Source organism: Urocampus carinirostris, chromosome 9 (assembly GCF_059441175.1).
Source record: "Urocampus carinirostris isolate Australia breed hairy pipefish chromosome 9, RoL_Ucar_1.0, whole genome shotgun sequence".
Taxonomy (NCBI): domain Eukaryota; kingdom Metazoa; phylum Chordata; class Actinopteri; order Syngnathiformes; family Syngnathidae; genus Urocampus; species Urocampus carinirostris.
In genome coordinates this window covers 9,378,495-9,395,178 of record NC_142357.1, presented here as the reverse complement: position 1 = coordinate 9,395,178, position 16,684 = coordinate 9,378,495, and the positions used below count along the sequence as shown (strand labels likewise).

Below are 16,684 nucleotides of genomic sequence, written 5' to 3'. Positions count from 1 at the left end.
TTATGTGGACTGTGTGAAGCACATTTAGTGGTCAACTACAAAGAATGTTACAAAAGTACTTAACAGTTTGCAGTCAAACGGCTTTAACAACTGACATTTGTCATTTTTAAGGTTTTAACTACTGAGGTTTGTTCTTCAGACGGCATGCATTTAATTTACATTTGTCTGGCATAACTAACTAAATATACGGTATAAAATAATGATGCATGTCATCAAAACCCTATTAGCTTAAATGTTACTCGAATCTTACTGAGGCGAGTCAGACTCTGTTTGGTTCAATTGTCCGACTGTTACCTTTAAATGTTCGTGTATCACTGAGGTACTGCCGTGATACTGAAGGTAAGATCGGGCCTAAAATAATCCAGCCTGACCCGCGGGTATAGAATACCGAAACAACTTGAGCCAGACAGGTACACATGATTTGAGGGACCAGGCCCAAAGCAAATTTTCATATTTTATTTGTGAGAACTCAGGAGGAGGAGGGTGGATGCGCGAGAGGGGGAGGCAAACAAAGAACAATGATGGGTGGATAATAAAGTCAGTGAAAGATAAGCCCAGCATGGCCTAAATTTTGTCTTAAAACATATTTGTGTGGTTCTTAATGAGAAAACATTGAAATATTTTGCCAGGATGCCTGTTTAAGAAAAAAAAGTTCCTACCCCTGCTTTAAATGTTCTAAAATTGTAAGATTCATGAGTTAATGTGTAAATCATAGAAAAAAAAAACCTCAGACACGAGATGACAAAATTGGAACACACTCACCTCATAAGTGAGGTAGTGCTCTTTGAGCCGATACTCCTCCCATTCCCGGCTTTTGGGGTCAGACGAGGGCGGACTTTTTCGGTGCTCTTCCAGCTCAAGGCTCATCTGCTTCAGCTTGCTCTCGTGACTCAGCAGCTGCTCCTCCTGTGCCAAACCACAGTCATTTCTGTTAAATCTTTCTGCACAATAAGGCGCACCCCCCAAAAATACGCACTATAATGCACACGCAATTACACCTACTGCAAAGGCTAGGGTTGCACAAAAATTTAAAAAGTGCCGTATTTGCACATTGATTGATCAACCGGAACATTTCACTGATCGCCATTGCAAGCAATTGCTTAACACTAGTTACAATGGAGATGTAACCAAGATATCATCCACTAGACCAGGGGTCTCCAACCTTTTTCAAGCCCAGAGCTACTTTTTGTCATTAACTAGCACACAGGGCATGACATGTATTTCTTAATAAGGTCTATTATTATCATGGGAGCCAGAGCCTTCAGTCGCGCTGTTCCAAAGCTTTGGAACAATCTACCTCCGGACCTCCAAAACTGCACACCTCTCTCCACTTTTAAGTCCCGTCTAAAAACACACCTGTTCAGGACTACCTACAACACATAGCTACTCCATTTCCTATGTTTTTTTTATGATTTTATGTCTTGTTTTTATTTAATATTTCGTTTACAATTTTTTACATTGTATTTTCTCATTGTCTGTACAGTGTCCTTGGGTGGCTTGAAAGGCGCTTTTAAATATAATGCATTATTATTATTATTATTATTATTATGTTATTACATTGGTTTTACTATGTCTATACTATGTTACATCCAGGTACACTATATGAATTAGGGTTAAATATATAAATCACTATGATCCAGCGCTGTTGAGCTCTTTTCAGAACTGTCCTTAGGGGGCACCCTGGTACCTGCCGGCTGAACATAGGTGACTCTCACTATGTTATTACAAAGTTAATTATTGGAAGTAAGGTTGAAAAGACTCAAACATTAAAATATCCATATCCAGCGCATGGGGCAGCCGTTCCGGCATACAGGGACCACCCATTCTGGTATACTGCAATATGCGCTAACTCATTTATCGTTCTGAACTGAATGAAGAGAACAGCATTGTGGGAAGTAATGCAGTCGTCCTGACAGTAATAGCTAGCGCAGCATAGACATACGTCAGGGCTGCAGATACATAATTTCCGTGTAAGCTGTGGCATATCGAGCACATGGGGCAGCTGTTTCGGCATACAGGGACCAGCCATTCCGGTATACATCAATATGTCTCTTTCATCGTTCTGAGCTGAATCACGACACGGGCATTGTGGGAAGTGATGCAGTCGTCCTGGCAGTAAGAGCTAGCACATATAACAGCATAGACATATGTAATAGCTGCAGATACGCCATTTCCACGTATGCTGCGGCATATCCAACACATGGGGCAGCCGTTGCGGCTTACAGGGACCGGCCATTCTGGAAGACTGCAATATTTGCTAGCTCTTTTAAAGTTATGAACCGAATGAAGAGAACAGCATTGTGGGAAGTAATTCAGTCTTCCTAAATTATATAAACACATTGCTGCACAAATTAAAAACGTGTGTCACTTTCAATGCTTAATTTGAGCTGAGAAAAAGTGAAACTACATTTTTTTCTACTCTAACATACTTGGACTAAAAATAATGTGATAACCAGATAAGACCTAATGCCTTTTCATGTGAAGTTTGTATCCCTAGCAGTCTACTGGATATAATCTGGCGCTGTGGTTGTCAAATGTAGCTCTGAATTTGTGTACTAAGAGCTTGCTCGCAATGATCGCAGCAAGGCTTTAGGGCTAGGACCTTAGCTTGGCCTTTTGGCTGAGAGTAAGTGTCCCGGCTCCTAGGCTTTGTAGCGTATTATGAACTGACCGATAACGGATAATGGATAATGAATAACGAAGATAGAACAATAACCCTTAAAAACCCCCGCTGTGGTACTAGGATTGTGTACTATCTGTTGGTGGTTCTAAGGTTGTGTACTATCCATTTAGTATAAATCGTTGAAAGAATCACAGCAATCCAGATCACTCGGCATGTGGCTGTCATATTTGCAATCCGGAGATGGAATAAGAGCTTGCTCTGTCCACTCCACGAATCGGCCCGGTATTGCAGTACCTCCGGGAACGGTGCATTCGCAATGATTGCAGCAAGGCTTTAGGGCTAGGACCTTTGCTTGGCCATTTGGCTGAGAGTAAGTGTACCGGCTCCTAGGCTTTGTAGCGTATTATGAACTGACCGATAACGGATAATGGATAATGAATAACGAAGATAGAACAATAACCCTTAAAAATCCCTCCCTCTTCTTATCATTGTTCTGGTTTTATTCACATTGCATTCACTGTTTTGTGATTGTAAACAACCATCCATATCCCTAGCAGAACCACTGCTCTTACCATTGCTATCTGCTTCAAGCACCATTGCTACTATTAATGCACACTTGGGGTCAGCAATAAAATGTATCAACTGATCAATGATTGCACAAATAAGTTCACACGTTTCCAATTGTGTGTGCATGTAAGGCGCACCGGATTATAACACGCATGTACAATTTTACGTTATTTACCTGATTGAGTCTCGTAGATGAAGATGGGAGGATGGGCCGACAAAATTTCTTCATGGAGCCGATGGCCGCCGGGAAGGCCGGAGCAGAGAACAGCGCCGCCACTAGGTTGATACGAAAGATCCACGACATCATCTCCTCCTCGCTCCTGCAGAAAAAAATCTGAGCCATCGGCTGAGGGAGGATTAAAGACGGGCAAATAAACTTACGGAGCTTGCAGCAGAAAAACTCTCCAGTCTGAGGTTTTGAGTTTGAGTACGTTGGCTTTCTTGCTGTAATCGGTGGCGCAGGTGGCCAAAGCATGATGAATCCGCACGGCGTTCTTAAGGTCCACCTCAGAAATATCAGCATCAGGTTTATATTCATCCTGAAGAAAACAAATTGAAGAAAGTATTTGAGCGAACATAAAAATCTGTAACGATAAAAGGTCAATAATTGCATGGTGGTTTTCTGGTTAGCACGCCTGTCAAACATATTGCCCGCGAGCCGGTTCAGATTTAATATGACCCACAAAACGATCTGGATTAAAAAATACAAAATTAAAAAATAGCAACTTTGTGTCTTGCACACGGAACTTCCAAATTTCAGGTAAACATTTGTATTGAAAAAGTAGAAAAGTAGTTTTAAATCATGAAATCATTGATTTAAATCAGGGGTCTGCAACCTTTTTCAAGATGAGAGCTACTTTTTGTAACTAATTAGTGCAAAGGGCAAGTTATGCATTTCTAGAATAGCATCTTATTATGAAATTACTATGTTGTTACTATGATATTACCAGGTAAATCATTTTCCGGACCCTCCTCTCCAGTACCCCTGAATAGACCTTACCAGGGAGGCTGAGAAGTGTGATTCCCCTGTAGTTGGAACAAACTCTCCGCTCCCCCTTCTTAAAGAGGGGAACCACCACCTGAAGTCGAAGTCATAAGTTTTAACGTTTGTTTGACGATTGGTACACAGGGCATTAGGGCTGCACGATTAACCAAAATCGAAACGGCATTGCGAAGTGACGTAGTGCAGTTGCGAAACCGCAAACCACCACGGTTTTCCAAGGTTTTGTAGTGAGTGGTGGAGTTTTGGCGAACCACAATTGTTACTGTTCGAGTTTTAAAAGCGCAGACCAATCATAGGCAAGTTTTAATAAGAGCACAATTTAATAAACGAGATCCAAAGTTTGCAAGCAGCATACGATGTCACACCCACCGTGTGAGCTCATTGAGTGTCATGGCGGACTCCGTAAACATAGTCCCAGAGTCAACAAACGAGAAGGAAACGAAGCTTGTACCAAAGAAGGGTGGCACACCAATTGTTTGGACCTATTTTTGTTTTGACGAAGCGGACGTGGAAGAGAAGAAAAGCGCCCGTTGCAGAATTTGCTTTCGCGTAGTCGCAACGTCCATAGGAAACACAAGTGATTTGTACCAGCACCTTAAAAATTATCGCATATTAAAATACACGGCATGTCAAAAAAGATTACAAGTAAAAGACGTAGAAGCTGCATATACAAGTGGACTGAGAGGTAAACAAACCTACGTCATTGTGCTTGTTAGTTCTCTCTGTCTCTTTCCAGTTTGCATAAATTTCACTGAGTTGATATAAATTAAATTGTTGTTTATCTTTTTTACAAACACACATTTAATAATCTTAGTGAAGGAAAAATATTGAGGAAAACAAAAACGAAATCAATGTTTTATCATCGAATATTACACACTTGAATTATAATCAAAATTTGATTGTGAGCCTCTGAAATATCTCCAGCCCTACAGCAAAAGGCTCACTTTTTATACAATTAATTAACGTGTGTTTTATATGATGTGGCCCTTGTTCTAAAAATAGTTTGACACGCCTGCAGTAAAGCCTTATGCCCAGCAGAGAGAGACACGCTACAATTGTTTTTATCGCTTTTCTTGATCACTCGCTCAAGCATATAAAACAGTGCAGTAGAACCAACGTACAGTATCTCCCACTCAGTGACACCCTGTAGCGGTGTTCGTGTGTGCGTTTCTATGGTGACAAAGAAAAAAAGATGGGGGCAGTACCTTTTGGAGATATAAAATCATTCCCTTTAGAACCGCATAGAACTTCTTCCAGCCACGGCGACCCCGAGGAGCTGCATTGTAGAAGTAGGAGTACGATTAGGAACATCACAATTAATGAATAATATTGAAAATTAAATGTAATGTATTTTCGGCACTGGAATGTGCACCCCCTAAAATATTCTATTGTGATATTTTATTAATCTATAACCGAACTATACTACCAGACTATAAGGCGTATGGAATTAATAGTACAGTAAGGGCTACCGTTGCACGAATACTAAAAAAGTATCATATTTATGCATAGTTTAATCATCAGAACATATCACTGATCATAATTGCATTACATTGGATGCAAAAAAGGAGCTAGCCAATCTCTAACCACTAGGCCACAGGGATCCAGATGACATGTGAAAAGGCATTGGGTTTTCCCTCATCATCACTTTATTTCTAGTCACTGTACCATAATTTTGATTGTATTATTGGGTTGAACCGCGAGAATATTTTGAACTGCTCGGTGGTACAGAAAAGGTTGGAGACCACTAAAATACAGTGTCGTATCACCGACTCGTCTTTATGAAGCGCACGTGATTCTGAACTAGATGAAGAGAAAAGCATTGTGGGAAGTAATTTGGTTATCCTGAACTGAATGAAGGGAAAGGTATCGTGGGAAAGAAATTAATCATCCTAAAAATTAAATAATGGCTGCACATATTTAAAATGTATTTCACTTGCAACGCTTTGTTTGAGCGGAGATTAAGTGAAACAAAATGTTATACATACATACATAGAAATTTTAAATATAATTTTTAATCAATTTCTATTTTCTCGTTTCGCTAACATTTTGTAACATGACTAAGATGATGTGATAATGAGATAAAACCCAAAGAGATGTCTGTATCCCTGCTGCAATCTGGTTTTGCATGCAATGTTATGTAATCATGAACAACCACACATGTACCTAACGGCCTGGTTGTTGGAGTGTGGCGTGCTTACTATTGCTATTCAGTTGGGGTTTTTGGTGTGCCTTATAGTCAAGAAAAATACGGTATGGGGCTTTTTAAAGTTATTTTACAATCTAATGAGTGAGTATTTTTATGTTTATTAACTCACTCCGTTTGCCGTCCATGTCGGCATGGCTTTTGCGAGTCAGCACTCCGTGTTTGTAGGTTACAGCATTGAGGAGGACGGGGATGGCGATGAAAGGGTTATTGCTGTCCGTTACCCTGGCAACACGTTTACTACCGCCCTCACACTGCTCCTCCACCAGCTCCGACAAGCTTTTCCTTAGCTCTTCTTCTTCACTGCACACAGAAGAAAAAAGATGAACAGGATATGCATAGCCAAGTGAGTCTTTCTGAGTGAACTAAGAGCATACTCACACAGCCCACTCAAGCTTCTCGTTCTTTATTGAGTTATACAAGACCTGTGCAAGGAAGGCGGGGTAAAGCCATGACTGAATCATTCTGCAAGCAGGTTGCACAATTTCAGAAGGGTAGAACTGTACCTTCAATAGTTCTTTGGGAAAGTCTTTGCCGTTGTTGAGGCTGTCCAAATTACTGATAAATTGCTGGCAGGACATTTTCTTTCCAATATTCTGTAGGGGGAAACACAATATTAAGTCCGCCTAATCAACGTAATAAAGCAAACTGATCTTCTATCCGTCGTAGTTTAATAAGGGTTCTAAAAAATGAAGTTAAGAATTTGCCCACTAGGTGTCAGGGTTTATCTTTCCAATTCCCATGCCTCTTCCTGAAACTGCCTGGGTTAACTCAAACATATGCACCAATATAATTTAAAAATATTCAGTATACTCTATATTTCATTATTTATTTATAAAGTGCTCATTAAATACATCAAGAAATATGTTTTTCTGTATTTTTAATGTATTGTGGTTTTCTAAAAAAGATAAGTTACAAATATTAATTATACATGTTTGTCCTATTTTTGGTATATCTTTAACATTTTTTTCTAATAAAATACAAAAGCATAATCCTCAAACTCACTTAAATACTGTTTTAACTTTGTCAAATATATATACATATATAAAAAAATATATATATACCTATATATAATCCTAAAATAAGCAAAACCGTCTAACAAAGCAGATGGTGGATACTTTTGCTTGAAAAAATAAGAACAATATTATTGTAATCTTCTTTATTTCATTATTTTACTATTCAAAACAGAAACATAATATATTATTTCTTGTTTAAAGACAAACATTTTTGGGGGAAAATAAGAAAATAAACATGTCTATGATATCAGGTGGCAGATCATTTTTGTAATTTTAAGGATTATTTAATTGAGTCAAAAGTAAACTAAAAGAAAAAAATATGTATACCAACGAGAAAAAAATTAATTCACAATGTTCTTTGCTCCTCTTTTTTTAACCTAAATAAATAAGATAAATTATGCTTCAAAATGATTAAGTCGAAATTTTATTTCAAACTCTAAAATTTAAGTAATATTTTAAATAGTCCTTCCAAAGACAATGTAATATTAAATCCACTAGATGTTGCTGTGTTGTTCTTCTTGTTTTTTTCCCCGGGTTTTTCACAGTATGTTGGGGTTTTGGGGGTACCTATAGCAGCAAGATGGTGAACAATAATGGCGGCTCCCTTCAAGTGAGCCTTATGTAAAATGAGTACAAATGCCTAGATCTTCAAGTATATAAAAATGCACATTTATATGATGGTTCATGTATTTTTGCTTATGATTTAAATCAATCGTGTTTTTTAATAAAACCTATTTGTTTAACCACAGGGAGGCGCTAAATAATATACATTGTCCCTTTAAATAAGATAAGCAATACTTAAACATAATAAATCTTCCTTTTTATTTCAAAGACAAACAATTTAAGTAAAATATGATTCTTGAAAAATGAGAAAAACAATCTGCCATTTGAACAAGAAATTTCTGCAAGATTAGTAAATTCTTAACATTTTAAATTGCTGTTATAGTATTAAAAGCTTAATCAGTTGATTGGGAACCTAAAACCGGACAGGCACTGAATAAGAGCCATTAGAGAAAAAACAGGAAAAAAAAAACAAGAGCACATTAACAGGACCGATTCCAATTTTGGCACCAGAGGAATACTTACCACCTGCAGGGACAGAGAGAGGCCAGGAAGCCGGATGTGGTGAGCGGGGGGAGGATTTGAAAGGGAAGAAAAGGAACCAAAAAGAGAGAAAGGATGTTAGTTAGAGGAGGGCTATTCACTACAGCAGTGTTTAGCAGGGGGAGGGATTGATGTGAGCAGTTTAGGGAACATGGGAATTTAATGACTACTGATTGTGCTATGTGGTTCACATCACAATGCTCCAGTTAAAAACGGACACACGAGACTATGTGAGGACAGGAGAGACGGAAACAGGTCAAAAACTAGGCTGAGTGTGGGGAGAGTCAGCTGTAAGGGTGGGAGGGGGTGAATAGCGGCAGCTGAAGAAATAAAGAAAAATGTTGATGAGAAATAAGATGCCTTCTTTGTGGACACCTTACTAATATGCGTGTGGCGTAGGGCTGCAACTAGTAGTTAACTTTGTCGACAAAAATTGATCAACAATGAATTCTATTCTCACTTATTTTCGACACACACATTTTTTCAATGGAGTGAAGCATCTTGCATTAATATAATCTCTGATGACTGTCACTCAAGCGCAATAACGTCTCTGTCTCGAGCTGTAACATACAGAAATGACGGTGTCAACATCAAGTACGCATACCAAATCTTCTTTGGAGCATTTTTACCTGGATATGGTGAATAAAAAGACTTGTATGCAAAGCAGACCTTGGGTATCATGGCGGTATCTCGGTGACGCACGAATGTTTATAAAGCTTGTTGGACGATTGAAGAAAACTGAGTCTGACTTGCCTCAGTAAAGTTCAAATAACATTCAAGCCAATAGCATGCCATGTATATTTTGGACCAGTGTATTTCACTATAGAATGAATTTGAACATTAAAATCAAAACAGAACAAAAACAATAACTCAACAACAAAATAATAACTTGTTCAAAAAGGGGTAGTAAGAAGCAGATGCTTATTTTCCCTACCCCTTCATCTTCCCCATTAAATACGCCAATGATAATAACAACAATATTAATTATTTTAATAATTACAGTTAAGATATAAGATTAGCAACAATAACAACAAAGTTAACCATAGTTGTAGACACACTATTCCCAATCTCTCGTATCACTCATACCCCATTTTCTTCATCTCTGTATTCCGCCAGTAATGTTTTTTTTTTGTATTTAAATTTGAACAAATGAATAGTTGGACATTGTTTGACCTCATCAAGTAAATTGTTCCAAACTTTGACTCCACACACAGACACACACATACTTTTCCTGGTGGTTCTCACATTTGGGATTTTGAATTTACTACAGCCCCTCAAGTTGTGATTTCCCTCTTTCCGAATGAATAATTTTTGGATGTTTTCTGGCACCATGTTTTTGTTGATCTTAAATAGCAGTTGTGAAGTGAAAAATTTTACTAAATCATCCAATTTTAAAAATTTAGACTGCAGGAATAAAATACTAGTATGATCCCGATATGTTACGCAGTGTATGGTTCGAATTGCATGTTTTTGGAGGATAAAAATGGGCTGTAGTTAACTTTTGTAATTGTTGCCCGAGACTTCTGCACAATGTTATGTATGGCAGAACTAGAGAACAATATAATACAATGCATTATAGTTTAAAAGGAATTTGGATTTATAAATTATTGAAATGCTTTTAGATAACTTAGTTTGGATGTGTCTGATCTGTGTTTTCCAGCTTAATTTATTGTCTATTATGACCGCTAAAAACTTAATTTCTGATACAGTGTCTATTGCAGCACCATCCATTTTTACTTCTAAATCTTGATTTGCCATGTGATTACCAAAGAATAGTACTTTGGTCTTATTTAAATTTAAATATAATTTATTTATATCCATCCATACTTTTAGGTTAATTAATTCACGATTAATGCAGGTTACCAAATCAATATAGTTATCATTTGAATAGAAAATGTTAGTGTCATCTGCAAATAGTACTAATTTGAATAGTTTTGAAACATCAAAAATATAATTAATATATAAATTAAATAACTTTGGACCCAGGATAGAACCCTGTGGTACTCCACAACAGATGTCCAAGTATTCAGATGACAACTCTCCCATTTTCCCTAGTGACCGAGCATTGTGCCTAATTGGTTTTAGATATGACATTTTTATTTATTTTTGTACGAATACGCAGTATTTTCAATAAAAGATGTATTTTTCTGTGTACCAATTTTCTTGTGTTTATTATCATTTACCTTACTTGATGCTAAATCTAAGATAAAAATAATAATTATCCATTTATTCGACTAAATGTTTCTATAGTTTGCGACTAGTCAACAATGAGAATACTCATGAGTTGCAGCCCTAGTGTGGTGATTATAAAAGAAGGATCCCGTATAAAAGTAAACACATACATGTCCATGTAGATCTGTGTTGAGCAGCATGAGAGCACAGGTTAACGTGTGGGCTCCATCTGCAAGGGGACGACACACAAGGCTGGGGTCAAATCTGTCCCGTAAACAAAAGCACATGTGCATGCATGCCACACATTCTCTATAGTCAAGGGAGACACAAGTTTGTGTTACTGAATCGTACAGAATGTAAAACTATCATTTCCCCTATGTTCCGGTCCGGAGCCTTCGCTCTGAAATTGCTGGTCTACTCGTGATCCCAAGAGCCAAGAAGAGATCCGCAGGTTTGAGAGCGTTCTCCATTCGGGCCCCGGTTCTGTGGAATGCTCTTCCTCCTGAGATTCAATCTGCAACCTCAGTGGAACTGTTTAAATGTAGGCTTAAAACACACTTCTATTCTATAGCATATGAATAACCTATATTTATGTATTATATTATATATAGATATATTTATGTTGACAATATCCATGTATTATTTGTTATTTCAACATCCGTTGCAGCCTGGTCATCCTGGAAAGGGGATTACCTCATGTGCAGTCCCTTCTCAAGGTTTTTTTCATTTTCTTCATGTTGAGGTTTTGGAGATTTTCCTTGCCCTCATGTAGGTTTTAGATTAGGGAATGGTGTAATAATAGTCTGTGGTTTGCAATAATCTGTGCAGCCCTTTGAGACTATTTGTGATTAAGGGCTATACAAATAAACATGACTTGACTTGACTATTATCTGAAATGGGTTACGGAGTTCCAATTTGGAGTGACGCAACATTCCATTTCATACTGAACAGTGGCAATACAGTAGAACCCCTACTTACGAGCTACTGTAGTTCAGCCAAATTTGTGATACGTGTCTTTCGAGCGAAAAAATTGGCTGATATATGAGAGACAATCTAAGTTATGAGAACTTCTAAACGCTACCACTAGAGGGCCAAGGTGCTTGAGATGGCTCACAGCCAGCATCAGCTCGAAAATCCATCCACCCCATTCTCTGCTGGAGCCCATCCCAGCAATCTTCCTGCAGTGGGCAGGGGAAACACGGAACTGGTTGCCAGTCAGTCGCAAGGCACACAGAGACACAAAACTCACTTGTGCATTCACACCTAAGGAGAATTTGGATTGGCTAATTAACCTGACATGCATGTTTTTGAAAAGTGGGAGGAAACCGGAGTGCCATCTTCGGGCAGTGGGCAGGGGACACCCTCAACTGGTTGCCAGCCAGTCGCAGGGCACACAGAAACAGACTACTCACTTGCTCATTCACATGTAGTGACAAATTTGTACTGAGTGCCCAGAGGAAACCCACGCCACCACAGGGAGAACATGCAAACTCAGCACAGGAAAGCTGGTAGCTGGATTTGATTCCACGACCTCAGAACTGTGCCGCAGACGCGCTAACCACTCAGTCACCGTGCTGCCCATTACTACACTTCAAAGCAAAAAATAAAGAATAAAAAAATATAATGAAAACCCAAACTATGGCAAAAAGTCGTCTGTAGTACTGTTATGCCTTTTATTCTATGACGTTATTTTATAAAGTGTTAAAAGTTCTATTGATGTTTTTATTTGAAATGGCAGCTCATAGACTTCATTTATGAGTTAAAATAAGACAATAAAACGTTTTATTCTATGCTACCGTTGTAGAATAATTTTTTGCTTTTCCAATCGAATAATGAGTAAGATGCAGGTTCATTTCTATGTAAATCTGACTACCTCACCAGACATTAAGCTCACCCCTCGCACTACTTTTTCTAATGTCGAGATCTCAGAAACTTTGATAAGCACAAACGCCTCATATTTCTCCCAGCATGCACAAGTATGTCTAAGTGACGATAACATAGAAACTTTTTTATGTGCCGAACTTCCTTAAGTCCTCCAAAGAAAGATCATTGGTCTGACCTTCAGAGGTGAGTGTTTGCAGGTTGCAGTGGCAGAAGCGTTTGGAGAAATGCACGAGGATTCTCTCCCGCTCTTGCGTCTCCCCCATCAACGGAAAGGCTTTTAAAAAATTCCTGTCACACATAAAAGGTCAGATGGAGGTCAGAGGTCTCCCAGTAAGCCCGCAAAATATGCACATTCATCACGCTTAACAGTGAATAGAATCTCAGGTCATGGATAGGCGAGCATGCATACAGCAAAGGGGTCACGCATGATACAGTGAAAACGTGCCAGGATTGCATGTGACTGAGATGCTGAAACTAAGCAGCCTTTTTTTGACAATATTGGGAATTTCTAACAGTATGACTTTTTTATTGCTCTTTTTTCCAGAAAAAACAAAACATGAATTGCATTGAGTTTTTATCATGATAATATCATATTGCTATTTGCATATCGCTACACAAATTACAACATAACAAATACAAATAATGAGAAATTTTCAGAAATACGCAGAGCGTTGCGGTGTCGCGCTGACAATAGCATGTTGGAACAGCAAAAGCATCAGCTCCGAAAAAGAGATGCGCTTGCTAGCTGTCAGCTCCAACTCCAATAAACACGACAGCTGGATAAGCACAAAGCTGTTGATGCCACTGATGAAAAGTAAATGTGACATACACCAAGGGCATAGGTTTGGTGGGAACCAAATCATGACACATATACCACAAATTATATAGCAAATGTTAGGGCTGCACGGTTTTGGAAAAAAAAACTAGTCGCGATCTTTCAGACCTAAATTGCAAGTTTGATGCGATTTCCGATTTTAAAAGAAAACTGCATTTTCTGTGATAGTTTTTTTTCCGGGTAGAACATAAACATAGTGACATGCAAACACAACTTGAGAAGACGTACTTAGAGACTGACAGTATACGACTGCAACAAAATATCAACTATAGATGTACAAATCAAAACATTTGAATAAATGCTATTTTTTGTCATTATACAGAAGGACAACTAAAGTGGAGGGCTACTCCTCCCAGTGTAAGAAAACGATTTAGAGAGGGGCTGGCTAGCAACACGCTAGAGTCGGGTCCCCGTGACTTCTGCAAGGTCTATGTGATGATAAACTACAGTCAAAAATGTAGCAGTTTTCCACGAGTAGGAGCTATCGTGGGTAACGGATCTGGCATTGGTGACTAGCCACGTTCAGCAGTGGTGGCTTAAGAGTTGTTAGCCTAGCTGTTAGCTTTCCCTTCCGACGCCGCCTCAGCCAATTCCCGGACGTGATAAAAAGTAGCACCCACTGGTGATCAGCTTTTCTTTGTGCTCTTCTGACTTCCCTCAGAAAACAATTTATTTAATCATTTATTTTCAATGTGACGAGCCACTAAAGCTACGAGCCGTGGCATTTGTTTTGGTGCCCATTTGTGCAAGAGCTGCATGACTGACTGGCAGCGTACAGCAGCCTATCAAAGTCGTGCACACGCGTTTTTATTGGTTGATGCCATTAAAACCTGCTTCTGATTGGTTGGCGCTGATAAAGCGCGAAATGTGAGAATTCTTGTTGGTCCAACACTCCATCACTCAAGCAAACTGGAAATCCTTGAAAAAAAATGCATTATTGTACTGCGTTACATCGCAATATTGATTCCATTTCGGTGAATCGTGCAGACCTGCCTTATGTACTTGCATATTGCCAACATTGTATATAAGCCGAAAGACTGCTTTAAACAGCCACAATCTAAAGAAAATACAAAAGAACGTGTACATCGACGTGTGGAAGCATTGTTTGGCTTATGCACTCTTGAGAGCTTGCAAACTTGGCCAACATCACTCCATATTCACATTGTCTCAGGGCTTTAAACCCCTTGATGAGTTCCATTTCTGGGTACTGTTCATGTTTTGATCCTCCCTCATGCACGTGATGTATCCTTTTCCAATTTTCTGGCATTGTTTTTATTCACATCAGATATACTTCAGGTTGCTTGTTTTTTCAGTGCGCTTTATCACCTTTAGCTTTAGGTCAGCAGTATAGAACAAACATTTTTTTTGTTTTGTTTTTCTCCAGGCATAGTGTATTGCAAAAATAATTTTAGAAGTGCAGTTTACAATTAGCATAACTATGTAGCGTGTGCTAAAGTTTGCCCCATTGGTTTTCTGTTTGTTTATTGCTCCTTTAAAACACACCCCTTCCCATGCACTGCCTACAATTCACGACTAGTGACACGAAACCAAATATACACTTATAAGCCGACCGAGTAACCAATAAAAAGTCTCCCGTGAAATACGAAAATACAGCCAATCACATTGGTCATTACGTCCAGGCTTTAGCAGGGAACATGATTTGACCGTTTATGTGCTGCTAGGTGAACGAGAAGTTAATGGATCCGTCTTTTTTTAGGTTATCACATATTGTTGTTGTGGCCAAAACAATGATTGCTCGATATTGGTGGGGATCTGTCCTCTGAGTTCATCAAGTTTTGTACACCTTTTCAAAGCCAAAAATTAAGCACACACTAAGGACATTCAAAGCCAATTTTTCAATTTCTCCAATACCATTAAAAGAAAATGTCCAGTGTCGATCGTTTATTTTGCAGAGCCACACATGTATCTGCCTTTTACATATCTGATTTGTAAATCTTGCATGTGCATACTTCAAGAGATATGATTTTTAGATCTTGAGTAAATTGCAAATATATTTGTGGATCTGAACACACGTGTAAATGTTTTTGAGACACATCTTTCCCAATATGAATGTGTTAGGTAATGACAGTAACATGTAACTTAGATTTCAGTTTCAGGAAGTTCTTCCCATTACAATTTACTACTGGGAAACACTGTCTAAATTTGGCCCATTATAAATGTCCATAATCGATACTTAATCCTTGCACTAATAGCATTTCATAGTGCGCAACTACAGGTGTAGCATGCACCTGCCCTCGTGGGCGTGACCTCTAGGTGGCGATGGTGCTAGTGCCAGCTGCCATTTTTTATGAAGGAAAAATTAAAAAAAAATGGCAAATCAAAGCCATCAGACAGCAGTGTCAGTGTTATTTTTAAGCAGACTTGTAATACTTGGCAACAATTTCAAGCATTTACAAGCATGTCACCCACTATTCAAGCACTTTTGAATCCTTGAAAATATTCAATTAAAATTCAATTTCAAGGATTTCAAATACCAATACAATCCCAGATTCATGCCAAAACTATGTCCTTGACATACACACATGCTTGCGGACACACCTTACCTTAAGGCCCGATCCAGTGACATGCCAGTGAAGTCAAAAAAGCTAAGGTACTCTGACGCCACCAACTGGCTGAAATCATTACTGCAAGACAGAAGAGGGCAACAATGTTTAAATAACAGCTCAAATTCATATATTTAGTCTATTGTGCTCACTTTTTGCCCAGGTGTCTGGCCACATCGCAGCGCTTGAAGCCTTCAAGGTGATAAAGTCTCTTGGCGAGCCTTTTGGCAGCTTCTGTGTCGGCTCGGCAGCCGTTAGCAAGTGTGTCGGTGCTGCCGCGCTCCAAATTTTCCAAACTGCCCAAGTCACAATCGTCTGAGTCCGACAGCACATCTGTGAGGTTGGCGTCACTGTCGTGAAGAGCATAAACCATGTTGATGTAGAAAAACAAACATGTCTGGGTTCAAGACATCTACAAGCAAGGCTGATAGATATAAATAGTAACAATATAGTTACTATATTTATTCGTGTATAACACACTTTTTTTTTACCTAAATAAATACCTCAAAGTATGGGTGCACGTTATGCACAACGTTTTACCGATTTATCAGTCAAAAAATATATCTGACAACAATCGCAAAACATCGGATGCAACGGGAATGGAACCACGATCAGAGCCATAAGAGCACCAATTCCTTACAACTGGACCACCAGGTATATAAATGACAGATGAAAAGGAAATATGTTTTATCTCATAATCATCTTTTTTGTCG

General features: G+C 38.7%; 2 protein-coding genes and 1 pseudogene across 2 annotated transcripts in view; 2 read left to right on the top strand and 1 right to left on the bottom strand.

Moving 5' to 3' along the window:
- Nucleotides 1-16,684, bottom strand: part of psd2 (pleckstrin and Sec7 domain containing 2) — a 61,606-nt gene that overhangs the window by 7,940 nt on the left and 36,982 nt on the right. Inside the window, exons 4-14 of the mRNA XM_088344480.1 lie at nucleotides 16,124-16,321; nucleotides 15,972-16,052; nucleotides 12,748-12,860; nucleotides 10,859-10,917; nucleotides 6,903-6,992; nucleotides 6,778-6,821; nucleotides 6,509-6,699; nucleotides 5,399-5,469; nucleotides 3,572-3,729; nucleotides 3,366-3,510; nucleotides 763-906 (exon numbers count right to left, since the gene is read on the bottom strand). Coding sequence (XP_088200606.1) covers nucleotides 763-906; nucleotides 3,366-3,510; nucleotides 3,572-3,729; nucleotides 5,399-5,469; nucleotides 6,509-6,699; nucleotides 6,778-6,821; nucleotides 6,903-6,992; nucleotides 10,859-10,917; nucleotides 12,748-12,860; nucleotides 15,972-16,052; nucleotides 16,124-16,321 — 1,294 coding nt within the window. The remainder of the gene's footprint in view (nucleotides 1-762; nucleotides 907-3,365; nucleotides 3,511-3,571; nucleotides 3,730-5,398; nucleotides 5,470-6,508; nucleotides 6,700-6,777; nucleotides 6,822-6,902; nucleotides 6,993-10,858; nucleotides 10,918-12,747; nucleotides 12,861-15,971; nucleotides 16,053-16,123; nucleotides 16,322-16,684) is intronic.
- The window catches only part of purab (purine-rich element binding protein Ab), a 69,358-nt gene that overhangs the window by 25,978 nt on the left and 26,696 nt on the right, over nucleotides 1-16,684 (top strand). The window lies entirely within an intron of this gene.
- On the top strand, nucleotides 2,826-2,939 carry LOC148359270 (U2 spliceosomal RNA; annotated as a pseudogene).